The 18,495-nt window shown below is 50.7% G+C and overlaps 1 protein-coding gene and 3 non-coding genes across 5 annotated transcripts; 1 reads left to right on the forward strand and 3 right to left on the reverse strand.

The window, feature by feature from the left end:
* The first annotated feature begins 1,366 nt into the window (after positions 1-1,366).
* LOC102072605 (mitotic-spindle organizing protein 2B) lies at positions 1,367-9,147 on the forward strand. Of its 2 annotated transcripts, none has more exons than XM_074549714.1 (3): positions 1,367-1,698; positions 1,780-1,922; positions 2,472-2,794. In XM_074549714.1, exons 1-3 carry the CDS (start codon positions 1,553-1,555, stop codon positions 2,603-2,605), a joined length of 423 nt encoding a protein of 140 aa, XP_074405815.1. In that variant the 5' UTR covers positions 1,367-1,552; the 3' UTR covers positions 2,606-2,794. The 2 variants fall into 2 exon arrangements, with proteins under 2 accessions (XP_074405815.1, XP_005490383.4); XM_005490326.4 differs by lacking the exon at positions 2,472-2,794 and adding an exon at positions 8,877-9,147 and having other exon boundaries at positions 1,482-1,698.
* Positions 9,148-11,526: 2,379 nt separating this feature from the next.
* On the reverse strand, positions 11,527-11,600 carry TRNAI-AAU (transfer RNA isoleucine (anticodon AAU)). Its single transcript has one exon. It is a non-coding gene; the product is annotated as a tRNA-Ile (tRNA).
* Positions 11,601-11,684: 84 nt separating this feature from the next.
* TRNAM-CAU (transfer RNA methionine (anticodon CAU)) lies at positions 11,685-11,756 on the reverse strand. The gene has a single exon. It is a non-coding gene; the product is annotated as a tRNA-Met (tRNA).
* Positions 11,757-14,502: 2,746 nt separating this feature from the next.
* On the reverse strand, positions 14,503-14,574 carry TRNAG-UCC (transfer RNA glycine (anticodon UCC)). Its single transcript has one exon. It is a non-coding gene; the product is annotated as a tRNA-Gly (tRNA).
* Between the last annotated feature and the right edge of the window lie 3,921 nt (positions 14,575-18,495).

The raw sequence follows: 18,495 nt of genomic DNA on the forward strand, positions 1-18,495 counted from the left end.
ATGCCTCCACCTAATTCTGAGTCTACACCTGTGAGTAGTTCTGTCATTTTTTGTGCACAGTTTTGGAGGCCTGTCTCCAAACCACCATGCTCAGGCACCCAGAAGGGGAAGTTGCTTTAAGCTAAAAGGAACGTTGATTTAGATTAGATACAAGTATTTTACAGTGTGGGTGGTAAAACCCTGGTACAGGTTGCTCAGAGAGGTGGTGGAAATCCCATGTGTGGAAACATTCAAGGCCAGGGCTTGGAGCAACCTGATCTAATGAAGAGGTCCCTGCTCACAGCAGGAGGTTGGACTAGATGACCTTCTGACCCAAACCTAGGATTCCATGATCTTCCACTGAGACCATCCCAGTGCTAGTGGAGTGGCTGTGTCCCTTCCCAGGACATTCCAGGCAGGATGATCCCACACTACCAGCTTCTTGCTGTTAACGTTAGTGGGGGCATGCCAAGGCTGAGGTGGGGAGCAGTGCTGGGGCTGCTCAGAGACATCCCTTTGATATAGCACAGTAATTCGTGCTGGCAGCAGCTGCTCCCACTCAAAACAGCCATAATTGTTCTTGCTGGGCTGGTTGTGCTTGGGGCCATAGAGAGCAAGATCCTTCTTTTATCGTCATCCGTGTCACTCCTGTCTTGGCGTCTGCAGTAGATGTCTGTCAGCAGGGCCATTGGAGCACAAGGTCGGCTCACCTGACACTCACAGGTTGCTTGGCATGTGGAGTGGGAGCATCTGTGTGCTGTGGCTTGGTGTAGGGTGGGACGGGGTCTGTCACAGCAGTGATGGGGGGACACAGTGACCCCTCTGCTCTGCCCTGCTCTGCATTAACAGCGCAGCTCTGGGCTGGGGCAGCGGTGACGAACATCCCTCCCTGATGGCAACAGCTTATTTCCATTTAGATAGAGGAATTTCAATCTCAGTTTGCCAGCGCTTTGCCACGGTGCGACTCAAGACTCCAATTTCCCGTTTTCTCCCCCTGCAACCCCAGCTGCTCTCTGGGCTCGGGGGCTGCAGCGCGTTCGGGGCAGCTGCGCCGGGCCCGGGGCACAGCCGGGGTGAGAACGGGGTTTCAGTGTGGTCCGGTCGGTCCCACGGCATCTCCGCACCCCGAACTGCAGCACGGCCCTTTGTGTGCACAGCGGCCCCGCTGGGCCCGGCCTGCTCGGGAGCGGAGGCGTCCGCGGGGAGGCCCCAGGGGCGAGCGCGGAGGGCGGCGGGGCGGATACGGGACACCTCACACCGGACACTGCACACCTCATACCGTACACCGCAGAGCGGACATCCCACACCCTCACCCTCACACACCGCACACCCTCACCCCTTACACCTCACCCACCGCCCACCCTCACCCCTCACACACCGCAAACCCTCACACCCCGCACGCCCTCACCCCTCTCACCGTCCCTACGCGGACGCTCAGGCCGGGGCCGCGGCTGGAGCGCCACCTGCCGGCCGCGCCGGGAGCAGCCGAGCCGGGCCGGCGGAGGCGGGGCTGAGCAGTGTGGGGGCGTGCCCTGGTGTGAGGAGGCCGGGCCCGGGGCGTGGCCCCACAGCCATGTCGGAGGGGCCGGCGGGAATGGCGGCACCGGCGGCGATGGCGGAGACGCGGCTGCGGCGGAAGCAGCTGCTGAGCGCGGAGGAAGCGGAGCTGTTCGAACTGGCGCAGGCGGCGGGCAGCGGGCTGGACCCGGAGGTGTTCCGGTGAGCGGTGGGGGTGCCCCCGCGGGAGCCGCCGGTGAGGCCGGAGCCCCCTGTGACAGGCGCTGCCGGTGTCCCCCGCAGGGTGCTGCTGGACCTGCTGCGCATGAACGTGGCGCCGCTCGCCGTGTTCCAGGTGCTGAAGTCGATGTGCGCCGGGCAGCGGCTCCCGCCGGCAGCCGAGAGCGGCCCCGCCGCGCCGGCGCCGATCCCCGCCGACAGCCGAGGTACGCGGCGGGCAGGGGCGGAACGGGGCGGACGGGGCCCTTCCCCGGGCAGTTCCCGGGCGGAGCTCCCCGAGCACGGCCGGAGCCCGCCGGCCCCCGGGCCCGCGCTGCGGCCGCTGCGGCCCGGAACGCGCCTGGCGCTGCCCCGTGCCCGGGCCGCCGCGGGAAGGGGCCCGCGGGCCGCTCGGCCGAGCCCGGGAGGCGGCTCTGGCCGGGGGGCCCGCTCCGTGTGAGCCCTGGCCCGGCTCAGCCCGGGGGGCCCGCTCCGTGTGAGCCCCGGTCCGGCTCTGCCCGGGGGGCCCGCTCCGTGTGAGCCCCGGTCCGGCTCTGCCCGGGGAGCCCGCTCCGTGTGAGCCCTGGCCCGGCCCGAGGGGCCCGCTCCGGGTGAGCCCCGGCCCGAACCCCTTTTGTCTTACTGTTCATGGGTTTTGGGCAGAGGTTGCTGCAGTACTTGTGCTACTTCTGCTCGCCAAGCCCTTACCAGAAAAAAATTTCACTTTAATCTACGGTATTATTCAGTACTGCTTTCTTTGTATGTAACAAAAAAAGGTTTCCGGGCCACGAGGAATTCCTGGAAAAGGAGGAAAGCTGTGTTGCTTCCTTTATCCCCCTGTGCGTGGTGGTTTCTAACACTCATCCAGCGGTTTCCATCCTCTAGAGATGGTATTTGTGTGGGAAGATGAAGTAGAAGGCTGTCAGCTAAAGCAGTTACTGCTTTTGAATGTATTTATCTCTCCTTAATACTCTAATGTCCATGGACAGTAACAACCATAGCCCTGAACTTGTGCCATATATATATAAAAATATATATACATAATTTTATTTTATTCCTAACCAGTTCTAATAAAATTTCTATTTACTCCTTGAAGTGACTTTTGGCTCGCCAACTCAGTGGATTACTTCCAAAAGGTTTAAAATAAGTCTGCTGTCACTAAGCCTGGATTCACAGTGGAAAAGTTAATTTCTCTTGTGGTGTTGTTTGTGGTAAATATTTCTGGTATTAGTTTGGCTTTCAGCAGCCAGTTTGGCCAATTGCTGCCTTATTTCCCAAGATTAAAATATGTCCTTGGTGCAAGTTAATGCACTGGAATTGCTGAAACAGGAAGATTGTACCATCAAGCCACAGTTATGCTGCAGATGTGGTCAAACATTAAATGCTAAGCTTGGATTTGCCCTCTTTGCAAAGCTGTTGCTTGGTAATGGTGGTGAAGAGGCACTTGGGCCTCCTCTTTCTTTTCACATTCATCCCTGACCAATTGCAATGGACAGCACTTCTGTACCTTGTCAGAAGACTTGGTCTTCCCAACTGTGTCAGGTTTTTGGTTTTCTGTAAGCTTGTGTTAAATTAGAGCCCTAACTCAGTTTGAATCAAAGTGAGAGTGAATTCTCTCTTTAGTTTCTGCCAGCCCAGGTGACTTTGCTGTCACACAGCATCTGCTGACATCAGCTAATTCCTGTGTGAATAAAATTGTCACTGAAAAGCTGATGCTCAGAAAATGCTTTAGGCAGAATTTAAGCTGAGCAGGGGCTTTGCACAACTTTAGTCCTGTGTTTTCATTTCTGTGAGTATAAGAAGTGCTGGTGAGATCCTGTTGATATGAAGGATGTATTTTGTCCAGTCCTCCTTGTAAGGATCACAGAATCAGGGAATGATTTGGGTTGAAGGGACCTTAAAGCTCATCTCATTCCACTCCCTGCCATGGTCAGGGACACCTTCCACTATCCCAGGTGGCTCCTGGACACTTCCAGGGATGGGGCAGCCACAGCTGCTCTGGGCAGTCTGTTCCTGGGCTCCACAACTCTCCTAGACAAGAATTTCTTTCCAATACCTGATCTAAACTTACCATCCTTAACTTGAAAAAGAATCACTTGTCTTTCACTGAGCTTTCTCATTGTGGGCACAGTCCAAGTGCATCCTTCAGGAGTGGGTAAGTGTCTCTGGGGTGGCTGGGGGTGGCCTCTGGGCTGGATCTGTTCTGCAGGACTGGTGGGTTTGCCTTGCCTTGCCTCCTTTCCCTTTGGGAGCTGCTGTAAGGAGGGGGAACCTAAGTGCTGCCTGCTGTTGGCTCTGCAATCTCTTGTTGGAAGGTGCTGCTTTCATTTAAGAAGAAGATGGTGCAGCTTCCATGCAGGACCAGGCATTTGCTGGGGGAGATGCCTCTTCTGCATTGCTGGGACTTGTTTGAGTTTCACAGCCCAAGCTCTGTGCTTGTGACAAGAGCAGCATTGTCCTGTGCCAGCTTCTCCAGCTGCTTGGTGCCTTTCAGCTCAGCCCTGCACTCCCTGCCCTGTCAGGAGGCAGACAAGGGGCTCAGGGAATCCTGGTCCCACCCAAGCCTGCTCTGCTCCACTTGTGTCAGGAATGAGATCTGGCTGAGGCCTCCCAGCACATCCTGGTGCAGGAGGCTTTAAAAACCAGCTGAAATAAAGCTGATGCAGCAGTTCTGATCAGCACTATTGGTGCTGGGGGATGCCCTGTGGTTATTTCAGCTTTTGTGCTGAAGAAGCATCAGGGAGTCTGAAATCAGTAGCTCTGTATTTTCCCACAGCACACAGCCATGGCCTTCTGTGCTGGCTGGTAACTGAATCCCTGACAGCTGCCTGCAAATTGCTCTGTGTGGGTATTGCAGCATCCATCTGGCATATTTAGCTGGATGCAGCTTAATTTAAGCTTCATTCAAAATGGTCCCTCAGCATTTCATTTGGGAGGGAAAGTGCTGGATTGAAACAGAAGGAATTTCCCAGGTGTCCTTTCTGTGTGTGTGAGGGGCAGGGTTAAGGACAGTGATGAGTTTGGCTAGACTAGACATATGTGTAATTAAGTAACCCATTTCTCACATATTTCTGTACTTTCTGTCTCCATCAGCCAGCCCTCAAGTCCCTGCTGGTTCCCTGCAGTTTTCTACCTCTCTATACACGTGCATATATCAGTGCCCTGCTCTTTTTTGGGCTGCTGAATAGTCTCTGCTGCTTCTCTCACTCTGCACTCCAACCTCTTTTTCACATTCCCCATTTCCCCAGAGAGTGTCTTACCATAAAATTACTTCCTGAAGCTTTACCCCAGCTAATTTCTCTTCTGAATGTGTTGTTAACATGAGCTTGCTTTTCAAAACCTGTCTCCTTTGTGGAGCTGTCACTTGGTGTGTGGATTTTAGGGCTGCGAGGAGCTAATTGACACAGGAGGAAAGGAGTTGTGCATAGCAGGGTCAGAATGCTCTCCTGCCCAGGGAAACTCTCAGTGCCTGTTGGAAAAAACACTGAGCCCATCACCAGCCATGGGCTCTCAGAGGTTCACATGGTGAGTTTTTATGGTCTGTGTGGAAAAATATGCTGTGGACAATCACAAGTCCTTTTCTGCCCTGCATTTTTAACTGCTTAATTCCTGTGTAAATACTTAGATGCAGTCAAGGCCTCAGAATTGTAAGTGTTGCTCTTCAGTTGTTTCATAAATATTCTTCAATGTATAACACAGCTTGCTGCTAACTTTGTCCTTCTTGTGTGTTCTGCTTGCCATCTTTGTGGGGTTTTATCCTTCCCCATTTATCCCTTTTTCTCACTTGTTTCTTTCCCTTTGTGCAGTCTGTCTTTGGCTGTGAGCAGCCTTCTGCAGTGGTGGCTGTCAGACTCTTGGGTCTGCCATGCCAGCTGCTTTGCTTTGCTCTTCCCCTCAGCCTTGAGGTATCTCAGGGTTCACCCTGATGTGGGATTTGTAGTGTGGACTTCTGTATTAAGGAGATAAGGATAATGCTGACAAGGAGAATTCTGTGTAAGGCTCTGATATGGCAGAGGGAATCCCCTTGGATATGCAAAGGATTTATCTTACATTTATTTAATCTGGGGTTTATACATCATGCAGTGAATTTTCCTGTGGGTTATACTGGCTATTATGCTTTAATTGTAAATGAAATATCCCCAGGGGGTGTGAGTGGTGCTGATGTGTGCCTTGCACCTGAAAATATTCCCAGACACTTGGTGGTCTGCATGCTTCTCTGAAAAAAGATCTGTAGAATGACCTATTGGTGACTTATATAGGACTAATTAAAGGACTTACAGAATCTGATCATGGTTTTCTTACTTAGTTGCTCTTACTCGGTTTTTTTCCAGCTCTCCATCAATACCAGTCCAATGATTGGGTTTCCTGCAGTCACTGAGGAGCAGTTAGGTTGCCTTCTGGATCTTACCCTGCAATCTCACTCCCCTCAGCTTTTCCTACCATAAACAATAGAGTTTAAACCTTTTGGATGAGAGGCTTTGATTCATGTTTTGTCTAATGATGGACATGGTAAATGCATGGGACAGGTTCTGTGCACAGAGCATTCCTGATGTGAAGTTGTTGCTGTTCCTCTCCCTTCCCCCAGGCTCACATTCCAAAATTAATATTTTTTCTGTATTATAGGCAACCAACTAGCTTCAATCTATAGACCTCTATTATTTTTTGGTACAGAAATTATCAATATGTCAATTATTTTAGAACTGACAAAAATTTTCTCAGCTGTACTGGGCTTTCTGAAATTGCCTTGGTTAAAAGTTCCTGTACCTTTCACCTCCCAGGAGGTATTAATAAAAGTGTGATGATAAGGTGATGAGAAGGGAAGTAAATTGCAAAAAGTCTAGTCTGGAATACTCACAACCTGCTGTGGCTCTAGTCCCAGAAGAATGGGTGGCCATGGAGGTCTTTTCCTGCAGGAGGTTTGAGGGTTACCTGAGGCTCTGAGCTTTCCTCTCTGCTGCACTGCCATAATTTTTTCAATATGTCTTTTCAGGCTGGTTATCAAGCTTTTATTTTCCCTCCTTTTCATGCTCTGCGAGGCAAGACCTGACAGAAGAAAAAGGATTTAGAGGAATACTGTAAATGCCAGATTTGTCATGTGGTTTTGCTGCACAGTAATGAGATACAAGTTTGAATTATAACTGAGTGACAATTCATTCTTTCCCCCCACCCTACTAAAGAAACACTAAAAAATCAGATTCAACAGAGCTCTGAGAAAAGTGAGGACTCTGCCTGGGTGTAACATGGGAGGGTGAGTGAATGGCTTTTGTGGGTGCCCAGCATCTGTCCAGTGTCAAACCATGACAGTCAGCAAGGAAAATATCAGTGGAATCCTTTTGTTCCTCTGTAGTACTTGAATTACAGAGAGTTTGTGTTCATTCAGCTGCTTTTGTGCTTTGTGGTAATTGAATCTGTTATCTCTGATAGTGTAACTGAGAGAAGCACAAACCATGTCTGTCCCTGCACGCTTCAGAAGCTGTCCTTGTCTGGTACATGGGTTTGCACAGGCTGCTTCCAGAAATATTCTGGGTATTTATGCAGTTTAACTGGTTTGTTTTGCTGTGATTCAAGGCTATGGGATGGAGGGCCTGTGCTTTGAGCCCAGCTTCTCTTCAGCCCAATGACTCTTTCTCCCCAGGTTGTTTTGGTCAGAACATGGAGGGCCCCACTCCAGGAGTGTTTTAGGGTACCAGGGTGTGTGTGCACACAGCTGGAACTGTGGGTGGGTTCAGGACCTGCCCTCTCAGCAGACACATGCATGGGAGACAGGAGGACACTGGGGACGTGTCCAGGATAGCTAAAAGCATCATGGTGAATAATGCTTCTATTCCTCCTGCCACTGTTCTCTCAAATACTGTGAGATCACATCTTACCTCTGCCCAGTGTGTTTGTTTTCATCCACAGCACTTGCTTTAGTGAAGCTGCTTAAGGTGCCTGAGCTACAGCACAGCTGGCAAGGCTGACCTGGGGTGGTGGCTGCTGGCACAAAACTGCCCTGCTTCACAAGAAGAGAGTTTACCAAGAGCACCTGACTTGGCTGGGATAAGTGAATGGATTTTTGTGCCACCCAAATTTTATGGATTAATAACAGCCACTTGCTTCTGCTTGGAAGTTCTTAGATTGTCTTGCTGGTGCATCAAGGTGTTAGCTTTTAGTACTGATGTGAGTCCTGCTCCCAGACAGTGCTCCAAGGAGGCAGGATGGTCTGGTGAGTAACTGTGGGCTGTCCATAGCACAGATGACCCAAGATCATGTCCATGGAGACTCTAGAGTGTAGAGCAGCTGTTGATATTGTGCAGGTTGCACACTGTGAGTGGCTGCCAAAATGTCACTCTTCATTTTAATTGTGTGCATGTAACTACAGCCCACTGTATCCCTGGTTTGTTTCCTCATTTTATGATGCTTCATGGAGGTTGCCATCTTTAGTAAATGCTGTACATCATGTTCCTTTTATTCTCTTTCCTAAAGTGAGTCCTACTTCTCACCTGAGGGAGTGGCAGGAAAAGTCAGTGTCCCTCATTCTATCAGCAGCAGTGAGTCTGTCCCTCTCTCCTCTGACAGGATCCTGTTGCCCCTTGCCTCGCTCAGTTTCTACCTTTGTACCCACCCTGCCTGTTGGAGCCCACCAGCTGTGCCTCCAGGAGGGGAACTGTCACCTCCTGAGCTCTGTGACAACATCTGAAATCCTGTGTAGAAGTCTGAGCTCCTGAGAACCCCAAGAGATGACAGGGAATCCAGATCTGCTCATTGAGTGACAGAAGTGATATGGAGAGAGGTGTGTGTGGTCTGATGATGTGGCAGCAGTCTCAGACACCAGTGGACACTGGCACATCCTTTCACTTATCCCAGCTCGAGGTGCTGGAAACTCTTGGTGCTCCAGCAGTGCTGTTTGCTGTGCTGCTGTTCCTGTGTGCAATGACTGGAACAAAGTGGCTGGTTACTTGGGAGATGAAACCTCATGAAAATTAAAAATGCTTCTACTGTCACTTCTTTGGGATTAGTGGCACTGATACCTGTTGGGCTGAATTCACCAATTTGCTTTGTGCACTGGATGCTGGAGATGTTTGTGACATTAATGGAATTTTGCCTCCTGCATGGTTCCTGAGGGAACGCTTGTGCCTAGCTGCTGTGTGGGGATGCTGGGGCTGGGATGTGAAAGCTGATGGATGTGTTTGTTTATTCAGGGAGGAATAAAAGCAGCTGTGCTGTGGGTGGCTCCCAGGTTGTGGCCGAGAGAAGCAGCCGGGAAGGATCTGCCCAGAGGATCCGGCAGCCGAGCGCCAGCCGCGGGCAGAAGGCAGCGGCCTCTGGCAAGGGCAGCGGGGCCGGCAACAGTGCCTGAGAGAGCCTTGGAACAGATGGACTGCAGTGCTTGACAATGATTGTAAATTGTGCTTGTTGAAGCTGCCTGTGTTGTATGTATTAAACTAAAACCATGATTTGTAATACAGAAAACGGAGCTGTTGGTTCTTATTTCCAAAACTTCCTTTGGCCATGCAGGCTGCTTGGAAATGTTCCTGCATTTGGCTCCTCCTGTTTCCCCATCTGCCTCTTTACAGCATATATTACAATATCTGAAACCAGATTGATCTCTCCCAAGACACAATCCCAGGTTCAGTCCTCCCAGTGGTGCTGATGTGATTATTCATTTACACAGCATTGCAGCCCCCTTTGCCTCAGGAGCCAGGTCAGAGCGGAGGTTGGGCCAGATAAGGGAGGGAACAGCTCCATCACTTAGGGCAGGACATACCCAAGTACCTAAAGCAGGTGAGTGGGTTTCTTGGGGCTCAGGTGTTACCAGGCATGGTTCCAGAGGGTCTCCAGGCAGTAGGGTGCCTCCTGATGGCTCTGGGAGCTCAGGGGATGCTGATGAATTCCATGTCTCTAATTAGGAGAAAGAGAAAGGAGTTAGATGGTGATTCCTAAACTCAAGATCTCTCTCTCACAAGCCTGCTTCAACAGGTGTTAAAATGAGGTTTGCAAGGTCTGGGTTTCTCCTACTCTGATCAAATAACAAAGTGCAGCTGCTCCCCTTGGTAAAACTGAGGTGCTGGAGTTCAGAGGCCTGAAGGAGGTAGCCAGGCACAAGCTGTGGTCACAATGCTGGGCAGCAGGAGAGCAGACTTTGGCCTCCTGCTTGACACAGTCCCATGGGATCAAGCCCTGGAGGGAAGTGGCACCAAGGAAGAAGGTCGAATTCTAGAATATCAGTGCTCAAGAGTGGTCCCACTTGAGAAGCCAGAGCTGCATCCCATGTCTGAGCTGCAGCTACAGCCCTGACACCCCTTCCCTGGCCCCTGTCACCCCATACCCTGTGTTGAGCCCCTCTCATACCCTCAGCCTTGTTCTCTGCAGGGCTGGAGATGCTGCTGGAGCTGCAGTGAGGGCAGCCCCTGCCCCAAGCTGCTGGGGCTTGGCTGGGGTGCAGCACCTCGGGAAGGGACAGGGCAGGATGTGGAGTGTTTTTGAGGGTTGTTAGGGTCAGCCAGGGCTGCAGGCAACACTCCTACCCCATGAGAGCATTAGGTTAGGTGGTTAAGAGCTCAGCAATGAAGACAAGCAGGGGGAGGTGGAGTAGCCCTGGGAACCTCCACAGTGCCAGGGGTTCCCTGTCCCAGCAGCTCCCAGGGCTCTTGTTGGGCTCAGAGCTGGCTCCCAGCCAGAGGGTGAATGGGGCCACTGCAGGTCACAGCTGGTCCCTCACTAGGGGCAAAGTCACACTGGGGGATACAAGGAAAGAGCAATTTCAGATTGTGACTTATGGGATGTTCAGGGCAGGAATGAAAAGTGGGGAATAGGAGGGACCAAGGTGGTTTTGGAGAGCCATAAGTGTGGGAAAATAGAGGGATAAGGATATGATGGCCTGGGTGGCATCTAATGCCCCTCTGCCACTGTGGGATTACAGACAGCCTGTGCCTCCTGGGGTTACACACTGAGCCTTGCTGGTGGCTGAAAGTGGGGGACGTGGACATTTGTCACTCTTGGGGTCCTTAGGGCAGGACACTGACTGATGCACTTCCTGTGCAAACCTGCTTTCTGACAATTATTCATTGTTTAAATGGGCAACGTTGACTGTAGCATTGCCAAGGAGGCTTATAAAATCCACAGATAATTTTATGAGATTTGCCTTATAAAGCAGTTAAAGCAGATAAGCAAATCAAACTAATTAAGGCTCTGTCAATATTTGCACAGAGATGTGTGATGTCAAGTGGAATTTGTACTACCTGAGTGACTTCCGAATTCTCAAGATTTTAGAAGGGTAACACAGAACGTGCAAAAAAAGGGTAACACAAAATGCCACAGACTGGGGGCTCTCAATCTCACAGAGTGACCTTGGGCAGCATCCTGACACAAGGAGGGACACCCCAAGAGTCCTTCTCTCAGGACAACTGACTCCACTGCCCTGCCTGCCCACCAAGGCTCCATCTGTACCCCAGCTGATTCTTTCCTGTCATCAGATGGCCACAATAAACCTTGGTGGCCGAGGTGTGACCCTCAGCCCCTGCACAGCAGCAGCAGGTGCAGTGGTTAGTGCTGCACACCTGAATCCAGCCATGGCACAGCTGAGGTCACTGCCAGGTCTGAGGGCTGCTGGAGATGATGCGCCTGCCATGGGCACCAGTGGAGTTTATCCTTAGCTGGAATGAACACCTGCAAAAGGAGGAGTAGGGAGAACAGGGGGAGAACCGAGAAGCTCTCTCAGACCCTCCGCCAGGGCTGAGCAGCACGGGGAGGATCCCTGCTTTCCTACAGACTATTTCCCTGCGCCATCATTGCCAAAAAAGGGAGAGCCGGACGGGAAGAAAAATGATTGATGCTCAGGAAAAGCTAAGCTGGCCCGTACGGGGATCGAACCCGCGACCTTGGCGTTATTAGCACCACGCTCTAACCAACTGAGCTAACCGGCCGCCTTGGCACAATGACTGCGCCGCCACCTGCTGGCCCGGCCATGGCTCCGCTTCCCGGGAAAAGGGAACAGAAAAAAGCATTCCTAGCAGAGGATGGTTTCGATCCATCGACCTCTGGGTTATGGGCCCAGCACGCTTCCGCTGCGCCACTCTGCTTTCTGCTTTGTGTCTTTCTCACAAGTAGATATTGTCATCTGTAATTCCACCCTGCCCTGCAACCCCAGCAGTACTGACAGTCTGTGCACGGTGACAGGAATGCCCCGTTAGCCCCAAAACGGAGGACAATGAATATAACACACTGTGATGCCCCACTTGCTGTTAGAGCTTTCACCTCCTCCCAGGAACCACCCCTGTGGCAGCCGCTCTCTGGTTACAGAGAGCAACAGGCACAGCTTTCCCAGGCATTGTCCTGGGGAAGGCTGGGAGAAGATCAGAGAACAGAATGAGAAACAATTCTTATCTTCACTTGCTGCACCTGTTGATGTGAACATGTGAAATGTGTTATGGAGATTTGTTTACCAAAGGGTGATTTCTTGGTTGACCACTGGTGATGGTGTTTTACTTAAAGGGACCAAGTGGGTCAAACTGTACCAGACTGTCTGTAAGGGTGATGAGTTTCTTAATAAGTACAGTGTAATAAAGTGATTGATCAGCCTTCTGGAATCATGGAGTCAATGCTAATTATTACCACGTCGGGGATGTCCTGCTACAACAAGTCCCCCCTGTGCTGCTGAAAGCAGAACAGAGACAAAGCCCATCTGGTACCTTCTGCTTTTTGGCTTGCCTGGTAGCAGCCACCATTTACCTGTGGTACACAACCACCCGTCCATCAGATTTTGGGAAAACAGGCAAGCGTCTTATGGGGAACATATAAGAAGGCAGGTGGGTGGATTTTTGCAGATGTTTCTCACAAATTCAGGAGCACGGTTTCCCAAACTGCAGTCAGTGGGAGATAGAAATATTTTGGAAAAAAACCTAGATGAGAACATAAAGCCTGGGACTGGGGTTACTCAGCCTTGTGTCTGCCTTGGACAGCAGCACTGTGTTCACAGCAGCCCTGTGGCAGCAGGACTCAGGCACAACAAGAGGATGTGCTGTCAGCACTGTGATGTGATTCATTCTGAGGACAAGCTGAGGATGTCACCCATGTGCTTACACCTGCTCTGGTTCTAGGTTTCTATACATACAACTGGTTGTTGTAGTTTTTTCTCTTTTGTCAAAATAAAATAATGAACACCTGCAGTTCCTTTTCATATCGAGATGATTTTGGGTTTTTTTGCAATAGCTGTGAACCACTGCACCATCATCCTCCCCTGAGCCTCCAGGGCTCCTGGCCTCTGCCTTCTCTTCAGAGGATTCCTGCAGTGTGTGGGGCGTGCATGTGCACGCCTGGGTGTGGGTGGAAGTGTTTTGATTGGCCATACAGATATATTCCCTAAAGCATCTGGCTGGCAGTTTACAGGACAAAAGTGCATAAGCTAATTAACAATTATTATTATTCAAATCTTCATGCTGTGCCTGAGCATGCAGAAATGCAGTTATGATAGCCAGAGCTGAAGTGGAATTGCACCTGGCCAGGGATGTCAAAGACAGCAAGGAGGGTTTCTGTAAGTACCCACATGACAAAAGGGACACACAGCCCACTGGTGACTGAGCTGGGAACTTGATGAGGCAAAACATGGAAGGGGTTGATGCACTGAATGACTCCTTTACCTTGATCTTCACTTGCAAACCAGGCCTCAGGAACCCCAGGCCCGAGAGGTCAGAGGGGCTCTGGGGTAAAGATGGTGCACCCTTGGTGAAGGAAGATCAGGTCAGGGAATAACAGACATAGATAACTTATAGAATCAGAGAATTACAGAAGCATGGAGTGGTTTGGGTTGGAAGGGACCTTAAAGATTATCTAGTTCCAATCCCCCTGTCCGTGAACCTGCCCATGAACCCATGAGTGCTGACAGCACAGGCTGATGTTTTGTCAGGCCTTTTTCAATAAGTGAATGATCATGGTGACTGGGAGAGATGCCTGAGGACTAAAACAAGGCAAAAGGCTCCTGTCTTTGAAAAGGGTAAGAGGCCCCAGAGAGCTACAGGCTGGTCAGCCTCACCTTGGTCCCTAGGAAAGTGAGGGAGTATCTTAGTTGCAAGCAGCCCCAATAAGAGCAGCAGCCCTGCCTGTGGGTTGGTGACATTGGGTGTCTGAGATGTGCAGTCATGATTGCTAACCAGGCCATCCCAAATGAAATTCCACATGTATCACAGTCTGTATTCAAGGAAGAGTCCTACATATGAAATTACTGTGTGTTGTGAACACAGACATTGTATGTACCAGCATCCCCTCTGAAGGGGAAGGACAAAGCATTTGTCATTTGTCAAAGCTGGCACTGCAGAGATGGAAAAGGTGGAGGATGGAGAGCAATTCCACCCCAATGATACACTGAGACATTTTATATAGAACAGGCCTCCTCCCACTATCCCCCAAAGTGCAGAACTGGCCTCGTGCAGTGCAGTTCATGCCTGGGTCCCCACCTGGGCACTGTCAGTCTCCATCATTACCGTGTCAGCAGCATGCTTCTCTTGCCAGGTGCAACCAGCTGCGGCAGCAGCCCTAAAATCCCTCTCACCCTGTACCAACAGAGCCATCTCAGGTGAAAAAATAAACTGCTGAAAGCAGAGCGTCCTCCTAGGCCCAGAGAGCTGATGCTGGATAAACCTTTGTCATCACCCTTTTCTGAATCCCTGGAAAGGGTAGTGGGGGGGTGAGAAGAAACCTGTCCATCAGAACAGGTGTGTGATGGCAGGGAAAGGAGGACCAGGCAAGAAGCTGAGGTTCGTCATCCAGCGATTCAGAGGCTCGAGGCGTCTGTGCTTCCATTAGGGAGCAGGTGAGAGAACAAAATTCTTCTGCGTTGGCCGGGAATCGAACCCGGGTCAACTGCTTGGAAGGCAGCTATGCTCACCACTATACCACCAACGCATCTGTGGACACAGGTTGTGCCTGCTCCTCCAGGTCACATTCCAACCAGCTCCAGGTGCACACCGGCTCCTACTGCTATGGGCACTGCTGCAGGCACACACCGGCTCCTGTTTCTATGTGCCCTGCTACAGGCTGCCACAAGAGATGGGTGTTTCTGTGAGTAAGGTATTGGCTGGAAAACTCAAGCTGGGCTAGACACCAACTAGAGAAGACCAGCCCCAGAGGTGCCCAGGCTTGGAGCAGGACCCTGGACAGATCAGGATTGAGCTGCAGGCACAGGCTGCACAGACCGATGGGGTGTGTCTGGGAGAGATGGATCTGGGTGTCCAGCACCAATCTCCAGCCCTCAGCAGCCAGAGAAGCAGAAAAGGGTCAGACAGTCTCCCTTGTTTCTGTGGGTGCTGGTGGTGCTGTAGGGGACACTGGTGACAGCATCACTCCCCACACACACTGTGCCATGTAGGTGCATTTGGGGGTCCATGCCTGTGGTGGGCTAAGCACAGTCAGCTGCTCACTCCTGCTCCACCTTCTGTGAATGACAAGCATAGAAAACAAGATGAGACTTCTTCCAGGACAAAATAAACCCTGGGACATGGCTTTGCAAATATGATTGTTGGCAAAGCAGACTCAACTTGGGGAAATTAATGTTTGGCCAATTGAAAAAGGTTCTCATACTGAGTAACAAGAAAAACCCAAACAAACATTAAACACAACATTTCCTTGCTGTTTTCCAGGATCAGCTTGTCTGCTTCACTCAACATTCTAGTAACCAAAGCAGCATGGCGTTCTGAATTGTCTCTCTGCTCTTCCTGACCCTTCTCTCTTTCCTCGTGTGGATTCTCCCTAGGGTCTCCCTGGTCCCAAAAGGCCCTACAGTGTCACTAGGGCCCTGGGTCCCACCAGGTTCCACAGCATCCCAGTGCTCCCCAGGCTTCTGTCAGGTTCCACAGCTTTCCCACAGTCTCCAGGGTTCCCTGAGCTTCTGTGGTGTCACAGTGCCTGAGTTCTGTGAAGTTGCACAGCATCACAAGGGTCTCCTGGGTCCCACGGGGTCACAACATACCTTGAAAAAGGTTCACAGAAGTTTGTGGATTCTGTGCAGCCCTGCTGTGTCACAATGGTCCCTCCCTTCCCCAAGTCCCCCCAGTGTCCCAGTGGCCTCTTGGCTGCAGGGAAGGGTGTCTGGGATCAGCAGGGACAGGTGCACACAGTGCCATGGCCCCCTCTGTGCCCATGCCTGGCCCTGGCCCTGCCACAGCCGTGTGTGTCACACCTGCTCCAGGCCCTTGGGTGTGCAGGTGACACTGATGTCATGGCTGCTCCTGGGGTGGCTCCCTGGGGTGAGGCCAGCAGGGATTCATTACCCACATGCTGCAGTCCCTGTGCCAGTGACACTGAGCCCCAGTGCAAAGCCAGCCCTCTCTGGGAGACAGCCAGGGCCATGCCATCCCTCAAGCTCTGCAAAGTCCAGCTTTGGTAGCCTCAAAGCTAGGCAGAGTGCCCCTCACATTTCTGTCTAGAACTGACCCAGAAATGTCTGATTTGTACATGTGAGAAGGAAGGTGCACAGTCCCAGCATGCTGTGTGCACTTTAGAGGTTGCTAGGAAAAGAGGTTAATTTAGTAAAGCCTTTTGTCCTGACACTTCCTTCTCTGGCAGATACAGATGCTTCAATTAGGCAACAATGAAGGTGTTTGAAAGTGATTGCATTGTGAAAATCAGGTTTCACAGGGAAGAGGGAAGGTCAGCAAATGCTTTGTCTCCTGGCACATTTCTCAGTCTGAAATGCTTCACTTTAGTGATGGACCCTGCTGCCTTTAGAGAATGTGATGATGATGCTATATATATAGCTGAGAAGGCAAATACAAATCACTGGTGTGTTTTGTTTAACTTAGAGACTACAAAGGGAGGATGAAGTTAGAACTTTTTGTTTCCTTTGGGAATACCTGCTGGAAGTTTGGAAGGGGTTTGTGATGTGCAAGAGTGAGAGGGTAAGATGGTACATGGAGCTTAAGGGAAAGAACACATCTCCACAGGGCTGGATGCAGCTCAGTGGGTGTGAGTTCAGCAGCTGATCACGCAGGAAAACATTCTAAAAATAAAATGCTGTGCTGGAATTGCCTTTTCTTTTGTAACCTACAAGCTGTGCACAGCTAAGGGTGAAACAATTCCTCTTCTTTCACTGGTACATGCAGGATCCCACTCTGTCAGACGCCAAGAGCCAGGATCCAAGGCAGAGCTCTTCCACAAACTGCTCCCACACAAATGGGGCAGGGGCAGAAAAGTGCTTGGCTTTTTCCTGGGCACTGTCAGCCCTCATGGAAACAACCACACGATGGTGGTGTTGACTCACAAAAGAAGGAAATGCACAGAGCCCGGCTGGAAACCACCCCGAGCACAGAGCCAAGAAACAAACGTCTCTCAAATCATCCACATCAGGACAAAAAGGCTTCACTGATCTTCCACTTCAAAGCGCAAACCCTTCTCTGCACCACATTTAAAAGGCAACACAAACTCCTCTGCCCTAACAAATCTTTTCACTCTCACACAGTGTGGCCACAAGCTTGAAAACATCTGTCAAAGCCAGCGCTCACAAAGAAGTCAGCTGAGAAAGCTCTTGCTGCCTACAGCTTCAGCTGCACCCATCAAACTTCCAGCACACACCCTGCTATCAGCACTTCCCTTCCCAGCTCTGGGTACCACCTTGAGCCTTCAGACTCAGAGTCAGGAATAAATGGACTGCTCACACACTAAAACTACCAGGACAGAAAGCTGAGCAGTTTTGGTGTTTCCATTCCCACTTGACAGCTCAACAGCTCTAACCCAGAGAGCTGCCTGTTGGGAAAGGCCTTTATGCTCAGTGAGAGTACCCAGTGTGTGCATCAGAACCTGCTTGCTTTGCCAAGTGAGGAACTACAAGCCCATCTCAAAAGAAATGGCATCCCCTCCCCCAAAATACAAAACATCTGGGGACTGACCCCATACACAAAAGGTGACAGAACACCATCACTGGGCATTACTTGCCCAGGGCATGAGATCAGTGCACACCAAGCCTCAGGGTAGCTCCTTGCCTTGTTTGAAAGATGTGTGCCAGGAGAATTTCAAGAAGGCCACCTCTGAAATGTGGATAGCTCATGGCAAATTGAATCTATCAGGAGATCACCTTCCAAAGATGGATACCAACCCCATCACTGGACAAACTGAGACAAACGCCAAATATGCCAGGACAGAAAGTGGTTACTATTGAATTCACAGGCAGCCTCAACAAGGGGAGAGAATGATGCATCTGACTCCACATTAAAAGAAGGCTAATTAATTACTTTAGTATACTATTATTCTATACTATATTCCACTCTATTACATTACATCTAAACTGAATCTGCCAAGCATTCAACTCTACACTCTTCTGCACAGAATCTCATGGCTGTCAGCCCACAGTCCCAACACACACACACTCACCTGGCCCTGATAGGCCAAGGAAACAAAACCCCATCACTGTGGGTAAACAATCTCCATATTGCATTCTACTTTGGCACAACACAGGCACAGCAAATGTTAAGAATTGTGGGGTTTTTTCTCTGATGTTCAGAGAAATGTGAAACCCAGAAATATTCTTGGGAAGATGTGCCTTGCTTTTCTCTGTGAAGAGAAATGTGGCTACAGGTTACCTGCCTGGACCTCCACTAGGCAGCTCCTTATCAGCTTCTTATCTGCACCTCCAACAGTGGGGATGTGTGTTTTTCCTTCCCATGGAAACACATGGCCATTCTCATTCAGGAGCTAACCAAGCAAAGGTTGCTTAACACTTCCAGTAATGCAAGGCCCAACATTTGCTCCTACACAGTTAAAGCCAGGGTGGGGTCCTGGAAAAAGAGATGATGATCCTGAGATACCTCAAAGAATCCCTTGGGAAATTGTTGA

Source organism: Zonotrichia albicollis, chromosome 11, assembly GCF_047830755.1.
Source record: "Zonotrichia albicollis isolate bZonAlb1 chromosome 11, bZonAlb1.hap1, whole genome shotgun sequence".
Lineage (NCBI taxonomy): Eukaryota > Metazoa > Chordata > Aves > Passeriformes > Passerellidae > Zonotrichia > Zonotrichia albicollis.

What these genes read in the sequence shown, in the direction of transcription:
- LOC102072605 (XM_005490326.4), top strand. Translation starts at nt 1,553, where the DNA reads ATGTCGGAGGGGCCGGCGGGAATGGCGGCACCGGCGGCGATGGCGGAG. An exon ending in CTGGACCCGGAGGTGTTCCG is followed by an intron (nt 1,699 to 1,779) that starts GTGAGCGGTGGG and finishes TGTCCCCCGCAG; the next exon opens with GGTGCTGCTGGACCTGCTGC. An exon ending in GATCCCCGCCGACAGCCGAG is followed by an intron (nt 1,923 to 8,876) that starts GTACGCGGCGGG and finishes TTGTTTATTCAG; the next exon opens with GGAGGAATAAAAGCAGCTGT.